Source organism: Silene latifolia, chromosome 10 (genome assembly GCF_048544455.1).
Source record: "Silene latifolia isolate original U9 population chromosome 10, ASM4854445v1, whole genome shotgun sequence".
NCBI lineage: Eukaryota > Viridiplantae > Streptophyta > Magnoliopsida > Caryophyllales > Caryophyllaceae > Silene > Silene latifolia.
Window position 1 is genome coordinate 23,223,039 of NC_133535.1, and position 21,615 is coordinate 23,244,653.

The 21,615-nt window shown below is 36.0% G+C and overlaps 1 protein-coding gene across 2 annotated transcripts; it reads right to left on the minus strand.

The window, feature by feature from the left end:
- Nucleotides 1-4,786: 4,786 nt before the first annotated feature.
- Nucleotides 4,787-19,327, minus strand: LOC141605366 (NAD kinase 2, chloroplastic). 2 transcript variants are annotated; one of them, XR_012526336.1, is made up of 8 exons: nucleotides 18,553-19,289; nucleotides 15,306-17,198; nucleotides 14,331-14,452; nucleotides 14,106-14,247; nucleotides 13,789-14,013; nucleotides 12,645-13,232; nucleotides 12,443-12,544; nucleotides 4,787-5,292 (listed from the first exon to the last, which is right to left on the minus strand). XR_012526336.1 is itself a non-coding variant. In XM_074424088.1 (8 exons), exons 1-8 carry the CDS (start codon nucleotides 18,763-18,765, stop codon nucleotides 5,089-5,091), a joined length of 2,976 nt encoding a protein of 991 aa, XP_074280189.1. In that variant the 5' UTR covers nucleotides 18,766-19,327; the 3' UTR covers nucleotides 4,787-5,088. The 2 variants fall into 2 exon arrangements, 1 of the variants encoding a protein (XP_074280189.1); XM_074424088.1 differs by having other exon boundaries at nucleotides 13,158-13,232; nucleotides 18,553-19,327.
- Nucleotides 19,328-21,615: the final 2,288 nt, after the last annotated feature.

The following is a 21,615-nucleotide window of genomic DNA, read 5'->3' on the forward strand; positions in this document are numbered from 1 at the left end:
CAAAATTGAATAGAATTATACTTTTCAAAATTATACAACCAAATTTCAATTGAATTGAACAAAATTATACTTTTCAGATTTTTCTACTTCACTAATTACATTGATATTATGCTATAACCACAATATGAAACCAAAATGAATACTTGAAAAACATCCAGGCCATTTACACTTAATTTTTCCAAGAGATTATTGTCCTTCAAGCTGGTATTTTTCCTTTCCATCTTCAGATAGAAACGGGCTTGAATAAGCATGATAAATTGATAATGATCATTTTCCTCATTCTTGATCCTCTGTGTATACTTTTCAGGTTCACCCAACAATACTCATATACAAAAGAAGGCACAAATTTTGAAAAGAGGATTAATTCAACAAAAAGTTGAAAACTTTGTACAAAAACTACAGTTAAAATTCAAATAAATTGAGTAAAAACTAAATTTTTCAACAAAACCCATTTATAAAAGAGGGCATAAACCTTAGAAGCAAGAGTAATTCGACAAAAAGTTGAACATTTTATACAAAAATTACAATCAAAATTGAATTAAATTGAACGAAATTTCTTTTCAGATTCAAAATAAATAACAACAAAAAATAATTACTTAAAACACTATAAATGAGAACAATAATTTGGGAATAATCAAAATTAAGAAAATAAATAAATAACATCTCTAATCAATTGAGGGCGAAATTTATTTACCTCTTTCGTTGTGGAATCAACTGAGGGCGACATCGTAACTAGGCCACCTTTAGTCATGTGATCTGTGCAAAGATATGAACGGCGATGAAGGATCAACAATGGCGATGATGGATGAAAAGATGAACAGGTACAAGGATGGAAGAAGAAAAAGCAAGTAGAAAAGGTGATAATAAATTATGTAAAAGAGAAGAAACAGGTGAAAAAAGAATGAAAAAACAAAATTTTAAAAAGGGATAACCGGTGGAACAAGTAGTCCTTCCACCTATTCTATTACGTGGGAGAGGGCGCATTAGTTGGTAGTATTCCTAGTTAATTTAAAGTATGAAGTATTTTGAGAAAGGGTGCAATAGTTCAGAGTATTGTCATTAAATAACCCAATTAATTAAGAAAGATGAAAGTGGGGTTAATTTATTTTTTTATCCTATCTATTAAATGAACAACCACAGAGCTGACGTGTCAGCCTGTGGTTGAAAGTGCAATCTTTTATTTATCTAAAAAATGGCCCCCACCCACGTTGCCTCAACCTATTTCATTTCTTTATTTTTCATTTGACGGAGGTGAATTGCTAATGCTATATTCGGTATTTATTTGTAACATGAATATGCTATACTAAATATAAGAATAAAAAACAACAAATAAATGGCTGAAAAAAATCCAATTAAATTAGAATACAATAAATATACACAAATTATTATAGTAGTATACTACGATCGCAAAATTGGGTAATAGACCAACAAGACAAAACTAGAAAAAAATGACAAAAAGATTATGAGTGAACATTCACATAAAAAATTCTGAAATTAAGGTTCAAAATAATTAAAAAGTGTTCAATTTGTACGAAATGAAAAAAATCAAAGCCTGGACAAATTGGTAGAATTAAAAAAAGGCAAAATAAAAATTAAAATGATCCAAAAAAGGTGTTAATGGAAAATATGCATATACAAAAATATCAATTACTAATGTGGGATTATCGTCTTTAATAGCCACACATCGTCTGCAATAAGATCCATCAATTTTTTCTTCGAATCCTTATAATCTGCCCTTGATAAGTTGATGTATGAAGATCAAATGATTTAATGGAGGCCTTGACGGTGACATGGAGTAAGGAAGAAAGAGGTCTTTAGAATTTTGTATATTATAAAGAGTGATATGAGAGCGGCGGAAGGGTGTGAGACTGTGAGAGAGATTGATGGTTCATGTTGCGTAATGGGATTATGACTTATGAGCCATATGGGATGAAACAACGAGCTTATTTGGAGAGAATGGTACATGTGTTTATAATGGGTTGAGGTTGAGGTTGAGGTTGAGGTTGAGGTTGAGGTTGAGGTTGAGGTTTCTTATATGGGCTAAATTTTTGTTTTGAAGTTTGAACGTACTTATATGGGTTAAATAAGTAGGGCTAAAATATAGAGTACTTATTTTTACACAAATTCTCATTTAAGACGGTTATTTCATCTCAAACTTAATACACGTCAAATAATTAGCAAAAAACAAAAGCAGAAGACATGGGTAAAAGCTCGGATGGTACCTGAAACATTTTATTATTAAGACAGATATATCCGTCTTAAGTGGAGGCTTACTGTTGCAGCCAAATTCTCATTTAAGACGGGTATATCCGTCTTAAACTTTAAGCGGGTAAGATATGTTCCTGTGGGATGACGACAAAATCAGAATGCATAGAAAACGTAAAAGATTTGTCACCATATGTACTTTATGGTAAAATTTAACCCGTTTTAATATTAAAACGGATACCTCTACTTTAAAGAAGACTAAATGAATCTTGGAAGGAAGTTATACGAGTACCTTACACCATATATGTGAAATACGATTACCTTACCCAAACCAAAAATAATACTCTATTAATTATTGTTGGGTGATATTATATATCAGCTCATCTTAGGAATATTGTATATACCTCAAAACTTATGTTTTCATAAGCTCATTGATGGCGGGTCATCAAAAATATACTTACAATAAAGTATATGAAGTGATGTATGATCTTTATTATACGAGTTTTTGAATTGATGTGGTTTTTGATAAAAAAAAACCATATCGAATACGGTTTTTAATTATTTTTTAGTTTTTTTTACAATAACAAATTTTCAAATAGTAAACCCGTACAATTAATAGCACATTTTTTATTAAGCACCATAAATAATAACAATATTTATAGTGCATTCTAATAAAATCTATGAACTATATAACAATATTGTTTACTTTTTATTTATTATATATTTGTATAATAATTTAACGGGTTTGAATAATTACAATTGGTCTCCCTTGTGACGGGTTACCATTTGTGGCGGATATTTTGTGAGTTAAAATGGTAACAAAATGGGTTAGTGGAGAAAGGGGACCACATGAATAGTGTTGCAGAGAGAAAAAAAAGTGGGTACTTTGTGAGGTAAAATGGTATCAAAATCACTCATGAGAGTGACGGATATGTACCGTCACAAACAAGAATTTGTGGAATAATTAACCATTTGACTAAATCTCTCAAAATTTGCACATGTCACAATTTTCATTTCGTCCTATTTCACTAATTAACATGTACCAAATGAATGGGTGAAAATTATCATTTTAAATGTGCACGGGTCGAAATATCCATGATTTGTCGTGCACGATTTCTACAAACGTGAATGCGTTTTAAATAAAAACAGGTTTAACAATTTGCACAGGCATTCAAATTTAGCTAAACTATAGGACATGCTGGATTACAACAATACTCGACAAATTGACCCTCATGCATCAATTACGCTAATTACAAATGAAATTTATAATTCAATTTTGAAGACTTAGATATAACATTATAAAAAGTAAAACAATTTTATTGCTTTATTTTAAAACATTGTTTAAAAGGCCGGAGATGATAATTAATATAAAGATTTGTCTTAAATTTTTTTTTTTAAATAACAATAATTAATATAGCCTTCCCGTGCAATTTGCACGGGTTTAAAACTAGTTTCCTTGAATTTAGCGACCAATGAGAAGTCTTTAAAAAACCCATCTTTTATACTATGTAGATTTTGATTGAAGTGTCATGTAGATTTTATGTATTATGAAGGATATACAAGAGTTTGAGACGCTCTTTAAAAAGTGACCTTTCACTCAATTTTTTTTTTTTTTTTGATAAGGTAAGAAAGTTAGGTTGATCCTCTAGGGTAAAACCAACATATCTCATCTTTTCGAATGAGTGAGCAAGTTGAAACCACCGACTTTCAAACCACCTCAAAAGAGTTGGACATGAATGTCCAATAGAAGCCATGATGTCAACAACCTTGTTGGCTTCACGAAAGCAATGTTTAATTATCACTTCATCGAACAAATGAAGGTCTAATTTCACATCCTTGATAATACTCGAGATTTCCCAAGGAATTTGCCAAGTACTACGAAGTGAGTTAATAACACATAAATTATCACCCTCTACAATTAACTTTGAGATTACTGAGTGTTTAGCAGCTAAAATACCTTCTTTTAAAGCGAGAGCTTCCGCAACAAGAATACTATTAGATCCGCACTTTTTTGCTCCTAACAAAACGACCTTGTCATTATGATCTCTTATACAAAACTCTCTTCAAATAGTTGAATACGGTATTACTCATCTTTGTAAGTAAATTTATTATTGGATTAAACAATCTCTTGTAGATGATAATTTTATATCTGAGAAAAGAGGTATATTTCAATTATAGCAAATCAACATTCAAAAATCTGAGCAAGAGCGGACACTATCGAAAATAATAATGTGCGTGTCTTATCCATTTGTTTACCTCTTTTATCTTAGTAAGGGGTAATTAAATAATTTAATCAAACGTAAACAAATGAATACGATGGCGGGAATATAGCTTTTACTTGTATTATTTTTGCTTTGAAAAAAATAATGAAAGATACATTGCATCTTCTCTTTTGTCACTATCAGAGGCAAAACTGTGGTACATCTCTGCATCGTCTTAATTGATTTTCATACCTATAAAACTTATCTCAATCAAAAGTCACAACTGACTGTAATCCAGACAATGATTTTATCCTTTATAAACACCCATTCTTGATATTCCTCAACAAAAATTAGCAGAACATGTCACGAAATAACTAAAATGAACGAAAATAGATGCTTACTACAAAGTCGTAGCAGTTCATTTTATTAACATTAATATAACATGGAAAAAGAGCAATGAGAGCGAGTATTTATCCGCTACAGATCATTATTATAGAGATTATGGCTTGTATTTAAGCTTCACTGTACGTATACATTATGATTTTCTACATATAGAAAACAGAATTATCAGTCATTTTGCTAAAACCTACGTCATGATATCGATTGACCTTTGATATAACACAAAAAATATTATGTGCAGCAATTTACAGGAACCTGGCACAAGATGACTTGAGGAAAGGCTTCAAAGGGCCTTCTGGTCCATCCTCTCGTTCCAGTTAAGGCAACGGATTAAACTACGGAACCAATCACCTGTCTGATCTGCCTTGTTGACGGTAGGAAGAGGATGTTGGCTCATGGATATCCTTATTGAATCCCCTCTGGAAAGTTGCTGCCTCCTCTTCCCATCAAAGGATACCCATGCATTGCTTCTTGCATCGTCTGGTATCTGTTTCAACAACCGAACTTCAGAATTTGAAGGAGTGACTACTGTTAAATCATGAAAAGGGCATGGGCTAGTGGGCCATATAGGAAGATCGAGAGTGCATTTAAGAGAATCCTAGCTCTGTAAGGCGATCAACTTTCTGTTTTTATCAACACACATGAAATTTTTACTGGAATTGAAAAGAGGAGGAAGGAAGGTGAACAATTCGAGAGAATTCGGGCATTAAAGTCGTTACCAAACTCATGTACAGTACATATGTTATATTCAATCACCGGAGAATAGTTTCAAGGGAAATCCAAGCTTTGAGAAGCGCAGCATTTGAGCCTAAACAGCCATAAACCAGATAATATTTATGATGAGTCATAATTATATACATATTTATGCCTCCCCTTAATTACTTTTGATACGGTTTTCGTGCTAGTTTATATCATTTACATGCCTTTTATGTTAGAATGTCGATACTTCCGCCTTTTGATGTTTAATGCAGGAATGATGCATTTGAGGAGCAAAGGAATAAAATGGGCATCGCGGAGTGAGCATTAAGGGATACACGAAGCATGACACGAGAATCCATAAGAATGAAGGAAGAGAAGTTAAGAAGAAAACACGAAGAAAAGAGCATCTTATCATTAGTGCCTACTTTGAAGAGCCATATCTCGAGTTCTACAACAGATTTTCAAGTGATTCCAATGGAGGTGAAAGCTTATCTTCTTAGCTTTCCAACGCCGCAAAAATCGCTTGTTTCTGACAAGTAACGAAGAAATGGCGGCCGTTTGAAGTTCAGTGCGCGAAGCAGGAAATTGGTGCCTCGATCGAGTCACCCTTGACTCGATCGAGGAACTTCATGCTCGATCGAGTCACTCTCGACTCGATCAAGGAACCACTAGTTTCCGCAATATTCCGCAACTTTCCTTAAGTCGGTTATGTATTGCTATAAATACCAAAACTCGTACCATATGTTAGTGATGCCTTATTTCACATAGGTTTAGTATAGCTACCTTAGAAAACTCTCTAAAATACTTAGTTTAGTTTAATTATTGTTCGGATCTATTGCCTTTAATTACGGTATTGTTCTAATCTTTCTTCAATTATTATTTCAATTACTTGTTTATCTTTATTATTGTTCATCATGTTTTCCATTACTATTATTGTTATTCTTTCTATTATGCGTAGCTAATTTCCTCATCTAGGATGAAGGGGATCTAGGTTAATTAAAAGGGGAAAATTGATTAATTGCTAGGAAATCATATAAGTTGTCGTTTGATTATTGTTCTTATTCTAGTTAATTAACTTAGGCCTGAGTTGTTAATTAGTGTAGCGAATTAATCCTTTCACCGACCGGGTTAGAATTAATATAGGCTGCGATAATCAAATAGATTGTATCTAATTATAGCGACCGCATGTTAGAATCGATCTAAAGGGCATAATTGAGTCGACCGATCTTATGACCTTAGACAGCTTGGTAGATCTAGCAATTGATTAATAGACCCCATATCATTGACCTAGTGAACCGGAAATCCTAGACCTTTAATATTATTGTTATTTGTCTTTTATTTACTTGCAATTAGTTGATTAGCATACAACCAATCAAACCCCCAAAATTGGTTACCTTAAGACGGAATTAAATATAAACAAACTAGATAATCACCGCCTCCCTGTGGATTCGACCCTGACTTACCGCTAGCTATTTTGTTAGTAGTAGTTTAGGTTTACTTTGATTAAGGTGATACGACTTTAGCCTTATCAAATTTGGCGCCGTTGCCGGGGAGGCAACAATTTTTCTGTTTGTTTTTGTTTAGTTTGTCTTTTGTCTCAGGGAACATCAGTTCCTTGAGACCGTTCTAATGTTTTCCATCGAGTTTCTACAGGGTGAAGATGAGAACTTCCATGATTACATGCATAGATGGAATGATTGGATTCGTTCCCATAATTACGAAGCCAAAATTCCACGGCTTACTATGTGCCTTACCATCATAAAAGGTATGAACAGACAAACCCAAGCCTACATTGATTCCATAGGTATGGGAGATTTTGGTGGTAAGAATATTGAAGATGTCCTTTCTTTCTTTGAATGGCTTGCTATTGAATGCATTAAACCCACTTTTTCATTTCAGCCATACATGGATGAGGGTGTGGGTGAGACCATAGAAACCGTTTCAAAGAATGAAAAGGATATTGTGGGAAACATAGAGGATGCGACCATATGCTCAGTTGATAACCCCTTCTTTGACGACAATCTAGAACCCCTCTATGTCGATTTTACAGACAGTGAGTCACATGAGGAGGACTTGACAGACCCCTTAGATTACCCCTTTTGTGATGAGTCTTGGGATAAGGAGAGTGATGATGCGCGATTCGAAGATCTTGAGGTTAAATGGGACTCATGTGACGATATGTTGACTCTTTCTTTGGATACTTCCCCTTTAGTTGTTGAATATGATTCTAATTTTGAGTCTAGTGAGGTTCATTTTATTACACCCGTGAATGCATATTTTGATGTTTCTGATGTTGAAGATGATATTGATGAATACTCTGCACAAGGGCCTCCTACTAAGGACCCTTCAGATGCTTTGATATGTTTTGAGACATGTACAGGTGAATCTCCCATTTGGAAAGCCGAGTTAGATGCTTTAGAGGCTGAAGTATATGGGATAGAGCTTATCAACAAAGGGAATGAGAAGGCATATGAGTCAATGAATACTCCTAGCCTGGTAGAGGTGGTATATTCTTTTGCCACCGATTCTGATATTAGAAGTGGTAGACCTCCTGACCAAGTGGTAATTGTTGACGATAATTTCATGAGGATTACTGGTGTAGTAAGTGATAAATTACCTCGTATGACCTCTACTTTGTGCTTTCATACTCCATACTCTTTTGGTTGGACTAACAATTTGATGCGGTTTTGCTATAATTGTCATCAAATATTTGATATGCTGAGACGGTCCTTAACATTGATTTTATATGCTCCTGTTATATCTTGGTGCTACTTATGCTTTTGTGTAGCACATGCGCAGATTTATGATCGACTCTTAAGAGCTTTGAGCTGTTTTGATTGTTCCCAATTGCGGGTAATTGATATATAAAGAAAGGAAGAGCGGCAACAGATGCCTCGATCAAGTGGCATGGGGCTCGATCGATTCACCACGTTTTGGGTTTATTCATAGCCAGACGATGATAGGAATTGCGCGGATGATTATTTTCCCCTGTTTTGCAGCTGGTTTGGGGAAATTTCTTTGCTCTTACCCGGTATTCTCTTCCCTTGTACCTTCTTTGATTGTATTATCTATTTCTTTTCCATTTCTTTTGTTAGTTGTGTCCTTTAGGTTGCTGGATTTGTGTGTGATTGCTATGCTGTAGGCGTCACAATGAGGACACTGTGACATTTAGGTTTGGGGGAGGAGTTTATTTATGTTGTGTGATTTATTTACATGTGTGCTTTTATATAAAAATCCATAAAAATTAAAAAATTTCAAAACACAAAAACACGTTTTTACTTTGTTTTAAGTCGAGTCTTGGTGAATTAAATAACAATGATGTTAAATTGCATTGTTTTTTGTATTTGAATCTCATATAGTTGTCCATGTACATTGTTTTGACTCGTTAGCCATGAAAACAAAGCTCATAATTCAAGTCTTTACCGTATTGACATGCCTTATATTGATTAGATTTAACATAATTACGTTGGTAAACTACTTAAATTCTGAGGTCTATAGAGCTTCCTAGACCAGGAACATCAATAAACTGGTCTCATTGTCAATTAGGCTTGAGTGTGGTTTCTCCTTGTGGAATGTGTAATATCAAATTGCATAAGTGTGACATTGATTTCTTGATACTTTTATTGCTTTCATTTGACTAAGTACATGTGGATAGGCGGTTCTTATCGTTCAAATAAGCCTTACAATTATCCTTTTGTTAGCCCGTTTGAACCCTTGTAGCCAATCTTAAATTACATCCTATGAGCTACAATCTAAGAATTTGCCTACCTTTTTCGGGACAAATGATCGCGATTGCTTGTTTATCATAATTATTTTGCTATTATGGTTGGGTTGGGACATATTGTTGTCCTGTCGGTATAGCAAAATACTTTTAGCGATTGTGTTGTATCCTTGTGTTGGAAAAAGAAAAATATGAATAAAAAAAAGAAAAAGAAAAAAAAGAAAGGAAAAATCGAAAAATATTGAAAAAGAGAAAAGAAAAAGAAAAGAGATTGCTTCATTTGGTTTTGTCAAGGATCAAAAGGATGGTTGTTAGAGTCTAATGCATAATTGGAGAGTAGTTTGTTAGCTCTCATACGTTGTAAAGTTGAGATCATTTCTCTAAGTTGGGTTCATTTTTTATCAAAGATTTGGTTTTGGTTAGCGCTGCGACTACCGTCTTAGCTCCACATATCCATAACGTGCTTTGGCACAAACCATTTCTATTCCTTTAACCCATTGCCACCCTTATTGTCCTTGATACATGTACTTTTGTCTACATATATGATTGCATATTAGTTGGGGAAATCCCTATCACATTAGATTGCATGCATGTTTCATAAGTTGAGTGAGTGTTTCTACTTCTTTCTATGTTCACATATAACTCACCCTATATACTTATGAGTGCATGAGTGAATCCGCGAGAATCCGACTAATTTGTCTTGCAAGATCGAAAGGTATTTGGCATTTGTATCTAGTATGGTGACTTGAGACTTGAGCTACGTTTTCTATTTCCCGTACCTTTGAATTTGTTTTATTGGTACACTTTAGTCATTACTTTGTTACAGATATGGATAGCTTGGGATTTGTATGTGCATTAAACATTAGCTCTGAGTCGTTTATTCGCCATTTGTATGATTGCCTTTTGTATTGTGTGTTGCTTTGCTTGAGGACAAGCAAAGAGATGGTTTGGGGGAGTTTGATGAGTCATAATTATATACATATTTATGCCTCCCCTTAATTACTTTTGATACGGTTTTCGTGCTAGTTTATATCATTTACATGCCTTTTATGTTAGAATGTCGATACTTCCGCCTTTTGATGTTTAATGCAGGAATGATGCATTTGAGGAGCAAAGGAATAAAATGGGCATCGCGGAGTGAGCATTAAGGGATACACGAAGCATGACACGAGAATCCATAAGAATGAAGGAAGAGAAGTTAAGAAGAAAACACGAAGAAAAGAGCATCTTATCATTAGTGCCTACTTTGAAGAGCCATATCTCGAGTTCTACAACAGATTTTCAAGTGATTCCAATGGAGGTGAAAGCTTATCTTCTTAGCTTTCCAACGCCGCAAAAATCGCTTGTTTCTGACAAGTAACGAAGAAATGGCGGCCGTTTGAAGTTCAGTGCGCGAAGCAGGAAATTGGTGCCTCGATCGAGTCACCCTTGACTCGATCGAGGAACTTCATGCTCGATCGAGTCACTCTCGACTCGATCAAGGAACCACTAGTTTCCGCAATATTCCGCAACTTTCCTTAAGTCGGTTATGTATTGCTATAAATACCAAAACTCGTACCATATGTTAGTGATGCCTTATTTCACATAGGTTTAGTATAGCTACCTTAGAAAACTCTCTAAAATACTTAGTTTAGTTTAATTATTGTTCGGATCTATTGCCTTTAATTACGGTATTGTTCTAATCTTTCTTCAATTATTATTTCAATTACTTGTTTATCTTTATTATTGTTCATCATGTTTTCCATTACTATTATTGTTATTCTTTCTATTATGCGTAGCTAATTTCCTCATCTAGGATGAAGGGGATCTAGGTTAATTAAAAGGGGAAAATTGATTAATTGCTAGGGAAATCATATAAGTTGTCGTTTGATTATTGTTCTTATTCTAGTTAATTAACTTAGGCCTGAGTTGTTAATTAGTGTAGCGAATTAATCCTTTCACCGACCGGGTTAGAATTAATATAGGCTGCGATAATCAAATAGATTGTATCTAATTATAGCGACCGCATGTTAGAATCGATCTAAAGGGCATAATTGAGTCGACCGATCTTATGACCTTAGACAGCTTGGTAGATCTAGCAATTGATTAATAGACCCCATATCATTGACCTAGTGAACCGGAAATCCTAGACCTTTAATATTATTGTTATTTGTCTTTTATTTACTTGCAATTAGTTGATTAGCATACAACCAATCAAACCCCCAAAATTGGTTACCTTAAGACGGAATTAAATATAAACAAACTAGATAATCACCGCCTCCCTGTGGATTCGACCCTGACTTACCGCTAGCTATTTTGTTAGTAGTAGTTTAGGTTTACTTTGATTAAGGTGATACGACTTTAGCCTTTTCAATTTACCTACTGCCACCATGCAGCATAAACTCTGAACCGTGAAAAATTCTTATCAAGTTATTATTCATTCTCAATATCACACTATCTCCAAGTCTCCATGAAGTTCATACGTCCATTTCACAAGAGGACTTTCAGAAGTTCCATTGCACAACTCACCCTATTGAGTTGAGGATTCTTAAGATGAAGGCATTTCTAAAGTGTTCAGTACATATGTTTTGACAGGTAAGCACCACACAACATCATTCCGTTTTCTATGCAGCAAAAGAGTCGTCGTCCATTAGGTTTTGGCATCTAAATCACTACGTCAAAGAGACTCTTAAAAGCCTATGCACTTGTCCATGAAGTAGTTGATTGTCGTCACAATATGTCAACGGTCAATTTAAAACTTCTTAATTACTTGGGAAAGGTTGTTATGTCAAACCCCTCCTTAAACGCTTGGTGCGGGATTCTCTGAGGAATAATTAAGATGATGATTAAAAAGAAGCTTTCTCCACCAGTCCACCACCTAGTATCAAGGCTAGACTAATTTTGATCCACTGTATACCCAGTTATCCACTAAGCTACTAATAGGTACAAAAGTTTGAAATGTTACAACTTTTTTTGCAGATGAGAAATCCCGGAGTCCAACCGGCTGGGAAAATGCAATATTGAAGACATATTTACTTCCTGACTTTATAGCCACTTTTTCTTCAAATCATGTACATAGGGGGGATCTAAATAACTAATGCCAAAATCAACTGATTGCTAGGGGAAAATTGGCTTATAGACTAGGATTGTTGTTTCTTGCTATGCACAAGAGGTAGTACTAATTTAATACATTTCTATTCAGTTCAAAGCAAAAACATTTCAGAATAAATAGCGTTACCTTTAATTCCAGCCGGGCTGAATCTGGAAGAATCACTGGTCGAAACGAAAGCGAGTGCGGACAAATGGGAGTAAACAGCATGCAAGGGACATTTGGATGTACCTATTACACATAATCACCAAAATACGCATTATTAGTTCAGTCTGTACAAGAAATCAAGACCACACAATAGCAACAATATTCATTCCTCAAAGGCTTTAACCTTCGGTTGCCTGAGGGGGCTTGGATTTGCAATAACAGTTTTCTATTTCAACTTCCCCCGCCTTTGGTACCTCCCTCTTTTTGCTATTAAGTAGCCCTCAACCAACAAAATCATCATCATTCATCAACAACGTCACCCACATGCCTCAAGGACTCCCGCAAATAGCGAGAAGGGTGGAGGAAGGTCGGATGTACGTAATCATAACCCTATGTTACTGAGGGGCAGTTTCCAGATTGCTCATGATGAATTGCATCGAAGTTGCATTGAATAACTGCAACTTCACAATAAAAAAAATGTTTTACAGAAGCATTTATGCTTCATTCCATCATAGTCCCCAACCAACATCCATATAGTCAGGCAGAAATGCAAATTGCAGATGTGACCATTACAGAAAATAGTTTCATCTACTTGGATCGGAAAGAACTTAGGACTTAGGAGGACCCATATGGTAAATGGAAGATTTGATTATGAAACTGTGGTAGTAATCCACCAAGCTTAGAATGTTATGCTAACCATGGACCCTCCTGCAGCTGTTGAGTACGCTGTACTTCCAGTGGGTGTTGCTACAATGATCCCATCACCTTGCACCTGCAAAGAAATGTCATCGTTTTAATATTTGCACTCTGCCAATTTCCATTTCTAAAGCAGCCAAAAGAATCATTATTCATTGGCTAGGGTGTTTAACAGTGGCCACCAAAATGGATCATTCTACAGCACAGAGTTTTATTAATTGTGATGCGCCTAACGGTCGTCTCCATCAAGGGTCTAACAAAGAGAGTCTCGAGTTATCACATGGTATGGTTGCATATATGTGACCCCACCTCTAATCGACTAGCGACCTAGGGAGGAGACAGGACCGTCTTCTACCGGGTTTGGGGTAATGTTGATGTATGAATGTGTGCAACAAAAGGTGAGAGTAGGTATACCAAGTAATAATGAATCCTTTTTACCTCAAAAGGCTAACAAATCTACTCCAAACTAAAATTTATTAGAAACCGCGGTACTGATCTCATGTTTATCATCATTTATCTCTCGAAGAGCGGTGTAAAGGTATACACACAGCACATAGGCACCACAAGAAAGCAGTATTCTCCAAATAACATTCCAGGAAAAGTGGGGTAAATAGATAAACAAAATAACCTACCTTGGTTATGAGTCGATCGTGCTCATAACACTCAATTTTTGATAGATATGGATTTGAACCACGATCAACCACTATCTCATTCAAGACGTCAAAGATTTTACCCGGCATGGCCTTTCCATTACGGAAAACCTCACATCGAAGTCGCATCCTCAGGGTTATATAAACACCATCCCTGGTGTTATTACCATGGATGACCTGTCTCAGGTCCTGTTTGTAGTCTTGAAACTATAAAATATGGAAGAAGAAAATAGGTTTATGACAATGATACAGGGGAGACAAACAAAACTTTTAAATTAAACCTGATTTCAGAGCCATACATTATGGGATGTAAGAAAACCAAGAGATCCAAGATTAAACGACACAACTGGAGGCACAGAACCTCTAAATAAATTTGATGCATGAAGAATCACTCCATCTCCTCCCAGACATGCTACGAAATCAACCTTTTCATGTAGACCACTGCAATAGAGAAGTGCTTAATAGAACACTTCCAGTAAGAGCTATTAGATCGCATGGGACAGCATACATAACCAGAAAGTTACCTGCTGTCTTGACCATAGAAAGTTTGAACAAACCCAAATCCCGGTATCCTGGCGAATATATCATGAACATCTGGCTCAACCAGAACATTCATCTTTTCTTGGTAATACAAATAAGATGCAACCTACAGACCAAAAAGAGAATCATGGGTCAAACACTGCAAGATGAAAGGCTTTAATGACAAGTGCTTCAGAAATAAGAAGCAACCTACATGCCCAAAAAGAGAACCTTGAATTAAAAGAAAAGAAGGCTCTAATGACAGGAAAGTGCTTCATAAATCAATCATGCTACGCAACAAGAGCTCACCTTCTTTATTTAGTTTTAAAGGATCCTTACCAATGCAGCAAAAGAGTTAATATCACACAAAAGAAAACTGCCTGCACTTCTTCACAATGAAACGGTACGAATCCAAAATTCTATACCAAGGGCAACATGAATCTGAATTTCTACACCAAGGGTAGCATGCACCTATGTTACTCCGACGTTTCACTTAGCTACCATGTTGCGTGTTCGACACGTATCCACGTATCGTATCGACACAACACGACACGACACTTCACTTGACCACAAAATAGAAAAATTCGCACAAAATAGCCATATACGACACTCTGACAAGTGTCAGACACGACGTGTCTACACTATGTCGGAGATTCGGAGTAACACAAGCATGCACACAGAAGACACAACTCTATACCATTAAATATTACATGCTGAATAAGAGTACATGGGGACCACGAGTGGAGCTATTATGTTACAAGGGGTAGCTTATTCTGAATATTGTGGAAGAATAAAATTTGACATCTTAAATTGTGGTCAAAGACAATAAAGTTATGACATTTGGGCCCTTGTGGGCTACTATTTGTGTGGCATTATTGCCTTAGGACAGTATATGTACCTTAACTTTGGACCGTATTTCTCCTGCATTCTACTAGTGTTTACTCTATTAGGCAAAAATATACAAGTGAGGATTCAGTCACCTCTTTAGCCTGTTCCATGAGTTCTGGCCCCAGTTTTTTTAACAAAAGGACAGTCTTTGGTGTGGATTTCCACATAAGCATCTGCTGCTGCGTACTTGGATGAGTGAACGCAAGTGAGGATTCAGTCACCTTTTCTCGTGTACAAGAAAACCCATCAGTGCGAACTAGGAACATTTCAGCTTTCTTTCTTGATTGTATTCTCACAACACCAGTAGCAGAAGCACACATATTTCCTGCAATCTCCTCCAAATGCCCATTTTGTGAAACTTGAGCTGCGAGTCCATTGTTATTTTGACTTGACACAATACTCTCTCTATTGGCCTCTTTTCCCACGGAAATTTTGGTCTGACCGGTTGAGACATTATTTGTCATCACAGGACTCTTGTCTCCATTGACAATAGTACTAGCAGATGTATGCCTTTTTTGAGGCAGAGCAGTACCATTTTCGTCGAAAGTAGTATTAGGTTTGTCAAGCAACGAAGGCTCCTTGCTTTGAGGTGACCCATTTGAGTTCCTTTTTCCCATCAACACTGAGACGGAATCTTTATTGACTTCCTTGATGACTTCACTGGTACTCCTATGGGGTTCTTTAGGAATGTTCCTCCTCCTTTGAGAGTTGACAAAAGTAGAAGGGGAAATCTTTCTGCCTTTGAAAAAGTCAGACATCGCTTTTTTGGACAAGACATTGTTGGGAGGTAGCTGAGACTTAAAAGGATCAACATTATGAATCCTATGAATACCAACAGCTAGTTCCGATGATTCTTTGTCAATGACATGGTCGTCGCAGTCCTTACTGGTTTGCGGAATATGATTTCCGGAGACCACAGCGTCTGGATTTTGGAGCACCCCATTAGGAGTACATAATTTTCCATCCTCTGACTGTTTCTCTACAGTGACACCTAAAGACACGTCATCTGAAGACATCCCCCCTATTCTTAAAGATGAAGTTCCATTTGGAACAATGGGACTGCTGGCGGCAAGCTGCAATTCACAGCGAACCACGTACTGCCTCCATCTCGAGACCATGGCCGATGTTCTCCACACGCCTTCTTTACTATGCAAATAGATAGGCCGCCTGGTGGGGTCAGAAACCAATGAAGCAAATTTCTCAACCTGCTCAACTGAAGGCACGGTTCCAATCTCAACTGGAAACTTAAACAGCTCAACCTTTCCAGATCGAACAGCATCCTCTATTGCGGCTTGATAAAAATTGTCTTTCACGGTCTCTGCTCTAATATCTACAATAGTGCGAAAGCCTTTATCCAGTAACCACTTCAAACCTTCTTCTGTTACCTGACCACCCTTCCAGAATGCTGCCTCAGAATCCATGGGTTCATTGCTTTCTTTACTACTATAGATGGAAACTGGGGCCCAATTGGCAAAGAGTGAGTGGCTTGGAGAATCTTCTCTACGGGAAAAGCCCAAATCGTAGCACACATTTTTTAGGCGCTGTAGTTTCCTCCATACATCATGGCTTAAAATATCTCCAGGAGTCAAATAGTTCTCCAGAGCAACATGCAAGCTTTCACAACACCTCTTGATCTCGCTCCTAAAAGTTGCAAGTGGAGGAAGATTGTCTTCCATATTACTCATATCTTCAACGCGGAAGGATGACATAATTGATGATCTTCCGGAGATCACATCTTGTCGTCCTTTGTTCAAGAGAGATATCATACATCCAAGCACGGACACTATTTTATCTTCCAAGACCTCGGAAGTAAAATCATATGAGACAGTACATTCACCAGTGACTGGATCACATAGTGTGTTCATCAACGTAGTATGCAAATATTCGGCAGCCCTAAATATTCGACAGTAAGCTTCTACTTCAGCAATATCTCCCGGGATAGGACCAATCCAACGCAGCTGAGTTACATCATGAGGTTGAAAGGTCTGTAAAACCATAATAACTACCGTCAAATTCAATGTGAACATCGATAAAAGAAAGGAAAAAATTTCACTAAACAGGTTGCATTTCTTTTTCTGGTGAAGTGGCAATTATACAACGCAATCCTTGACACAATTTTCATAATGAGTCATCCGGATACAGTCTCTATTCTGTTCAACACATCGGTAAGGCTGGGTACAACCAACTCCCCTCTAACCTATCTTTGGCGATAGCCTTCGTGGCACTTAGAATGTTGTTGATTGATAAAAATAATCAATTAATTTCGACACAAAATAGATGGGAGTTATGAATTACATACAATACAGTCCTAGGCATACAAACAGCAATTTAGATGCAACTGGCGCCTACTCAAGCCATCAGCCACCAATATAAACATCTTAGACAATCCATATATCAAGGCAGGTGTACAGAGTATTCAAAAAGCTGTATGTTGTAAGTTACCATCCACGGTCGGAAGACCAGAAGAACACAAAAGTCAAAAGCTTCCACCAACAGTGGAGCTCCCAGACAATAATGGCAATATAGAGCATCCCAGCAATAGTGAGTATTGCTTGGGTAAAACAGATTGCATCAAGGTTTAACCAAGCCGCTCTTCCAATTCCATCAAAATGGAATTAAACACTTATAGAGCACAATGAATTATGAAAGACCCGATTCACTCATCTATTTCAACATAACTTCTCATATGAGACAGTCCCATGATAAGAATGTCATGGGATTGGCCCATATTAGTGGTCGTCATCTTTCAGTTACGCATTTTAGAGGGTTAATAGGTACTTAGGTTGGGAATTTAGTTGAGTCAGGTTGATCACATGAGACCAATGAATTCACCAAAACTAACAAAACAAGAACTATCACCAAATTCCCAAGCATCCTCAAGTTGGGTTAAGGATTGCCTACCCTACTGCGGTATTGTATAGTATCTGCCCCCTACTAACACTAATGAAACTAGTACAAGACGTTCTGAACTTTTACTGGCAACAGCGCCATCAGACCACCTCAAGTAGGTGGGTGTCAAATTTTTACTCAAGAACATATTTTTTCTGGGGTTTCCAGAAATCAATCATCTTTTACAGTAATGTTACTGTAAGTCTGTAAATATTATGTCTAATGACTCATGATCACTCAATAAACCAAATAAGCCACTTCCACAACACATACCATGTAAATTGTACTCAATTATTCGATTCCCCGCATTCACAAGTCGAAATCCTTGCCAATTGCAACTCCTTACCAAAAATTGAAATGCTAAACAGGATATATAAGCTACAGTAACATAAATTTCAACAAAACACTCGAATTCCAGACCCAAAAAAACAAGAGTAAAAAACACAAAACCTGTGAATCAAAACCCAAATCAAGAGTAAACGGTTTGGGCAGCTCGGCAGCAACAACAAACTTAAGGCGCCGCAGCTCCTTCCTCTGTAAAACTAAGCCATACCCATTAACAAACACCTTATGGGCATGTCTAAATTCGGTAAATTTGAAGTGCCCATAAGGGCAAAATGGGAAATAAGGAGTTGTAGTAATTGCCACTGAAGTATTATTCATTTCTGATCATAACCCAGTTACCAAAACAACAACATTTACAGATTGATTATAAACACAGCGTACAACAACAATAAAGAATCAATCTTTTTTTCCTCAGATTCTTACAAACTTTGTGAGTTAAGAGAATCTGGGTGACCCAGATATTTAAGCAGAAGATATGATATTGTGACAAAAATAGAGTGTTTGATTAAGTGAAAGGTGGGTATAATTGTTGATTTGTTTGTAAATGATGTGGTTCAGGTTTAGGAGGGAAATACAATCTGCATTATTATTAGTTATTATTACTGTATATCACTCACCGTCTCGGTCATTTGTTTATATTTATGTCAGCTAAAGAAAGGGGAGGGACCGTTCAAATTATCTATAAGAAAAAACTTCCTAACAGGTAAAGGTAAACAAATGAGTATAGAAAAACTGATATATAAATAAATAACCGAGACGGATTATTATCTATAGTATTTTTTGGTCGTAGGCTTTGTTTGTAGTAATTGAGTTCTATCCAAAAGATTGGAAATATAAGTGGTGGGGGATAATTGTTGATGTTGAATATAAATGTCGTTTTGATTTGATTTGTCAGCAGCAAACTTGAGATAGGATACTGACATTTTTAGATGATGAAACAGGAAAGTAATAGGTTCAGATATTCTGTTATTACGTGTCAATTTTCTGACTCTTATGGCCTTGTAGGGGTGTGGAACTGTGGAGTACTTGCTCGGGTGATCGAGTTAAGTTTCTGAGTTAAGATCATCTCTACTCCGTCCATTCAACCCCACTTTACATGTTTCTCTTTTGCACACTATTCACAAGCGGACATTTAACTTCAATTTTCTCTCGATACATAAGTTAAAATATATTCATGTGGATCTTATTTGATTCGTCCTTAAAATTACATTTTAAATATCTAACTTTTATAATTTTTGAAAATACGTAACTAATGGAATTTACCGCGCAAAAATCGCGTTGGCAAACGTGATAAAGCAAACATGTAAAGTGGAGTTGAATGGAGGGAGTATTTTAAAGCGTCTTGCTTGTGACGGGCTGAAGACCTCTCACAAAAAGAGTGAGGGGACAAGGTGGGGCATCTCCCATGTGCTTCCCCACGCATCTCTCATGGGTATTTTATGAGAGGAAATGATATCCGTCACAAGCTTGTGACGGATATCGCCGTCTTCAATGAGATTTTGTGATTTTCTTTAACTTAGCTCAAAAATTTAGTGTGGAATGAAATAATTTGTGGCTTTAGGTTTTTTTTTTTTTTTTGACTCAGTTTTGTTCAGTCTCATTCAATTAAGTTCACCTCATCTCTTCATAAATTAATTCTTACTTTAGTTCAGTTCAGCTCTATTTAATTCAGTTCAGCTTCATAAAGTTTAGTTCAGCTCTTTTTAGCGTAAAAGAACAGCGCCTTAGTGAAGAAAATCGACCATGGCTGAATTTTTCAGATGAATTTGGCTACATTTCCTTCTTTGTATCACTTGCTAATGATCATTGTTTTGTAGCAAAATAGAAGACTCAGTCTCATTTAAGACACTTTAATCTTCCATTTAGTTTTAACACGATCTAATTAATTTAAACTGTGAAGTTTCCTTCAGATTAAAATCTAACACGAAAAGGTGCGACCGTGCGAGAGACTCCATTTGTATCTAAGGGAATAAACTTTCTTATATTTTGGAAGTAGTTAAAGAACCAAACTACAAGGAGGATTGACGGGTACACAACCTTCACCAAGTTAAAAGCCGTGAATTAAGGGTTCGATGCAACTTGGTAGGAAATTTTGGGTCGGAGATTTACCTCGTCCGATGCACAAATATGTTATTTCTGATCTTGAGGAATGATTAAACCCATTTTTGGGTCTTAAAAAAATAAAAATAAAAAAATCAATGTTCACACAATTTTAGGTTGTTACCTTTTTTTTAGAAAACGGTTTTTAGGTTGTTACCTAGTGCGTTAACAATTGCGGGTTGCAAGACTCCAGTAATATCCTACAACTAGTTTTAATCCCGTGCAAAAAATGCACGGGTTTACCTTCAAAATTACGAGATATACAAAATATTATCAGCGGGTTTAGATTGTTGAGCTACTTCAACTATTTCAAAGTGTAAGCAAAAAATGAGTATATACCATATAAGTACATTAAAAATTTAACTAATTTTAATATTAGAGTTACACGAATATAAAGAGTAGAGAGAAATATGTTACACCTAACATGGACGGGGGTGAAAATAATACAACGCTATCTCGACCATGATAAAACAAACCGCCCATAAAGCCCCCAAAAATGGACATCAAACTTAACTCAATGGATCTCTTAAGACAGGCCTATTCGTTTTTAGATTATATAAAAGCGGGTCAAATAAAACCTTCACTAAAAATGAATATGTCGTTTTAAATAAGAATTTATGAACCTAAAGAAATCTTATCAACCAAATTTACAATTGAGTCAATACTCACACATTCACACTATCCTAACATACCATATGTCCATATACTTCGAATTGTAACCCTAGGCAAAGACATGCACGACATGTGACCTGACCCGTGAATAGACAAATTTATTCAAAATTTGTATATATTTGAGTATTATCCTCAAATTACATAGTACGTAGTACGACTTTTAGATTTTTAAGATAAAATAAGCTGATATTTATTTAAAACATAGCTCACCGTCACAATATTGAATATAGTAAATAAAGATTATTTCCCTTTTAATATCCTAAATTAAAATAACTAATATGAAAATGAGGTGCAATTATATATTTATAAAAAAAATAGTGACAATTACATTTGTAAAGAATTCAATATGACTATGAACCCACTCGTACAAACCCGCATTTTCCAAACACGAAAATA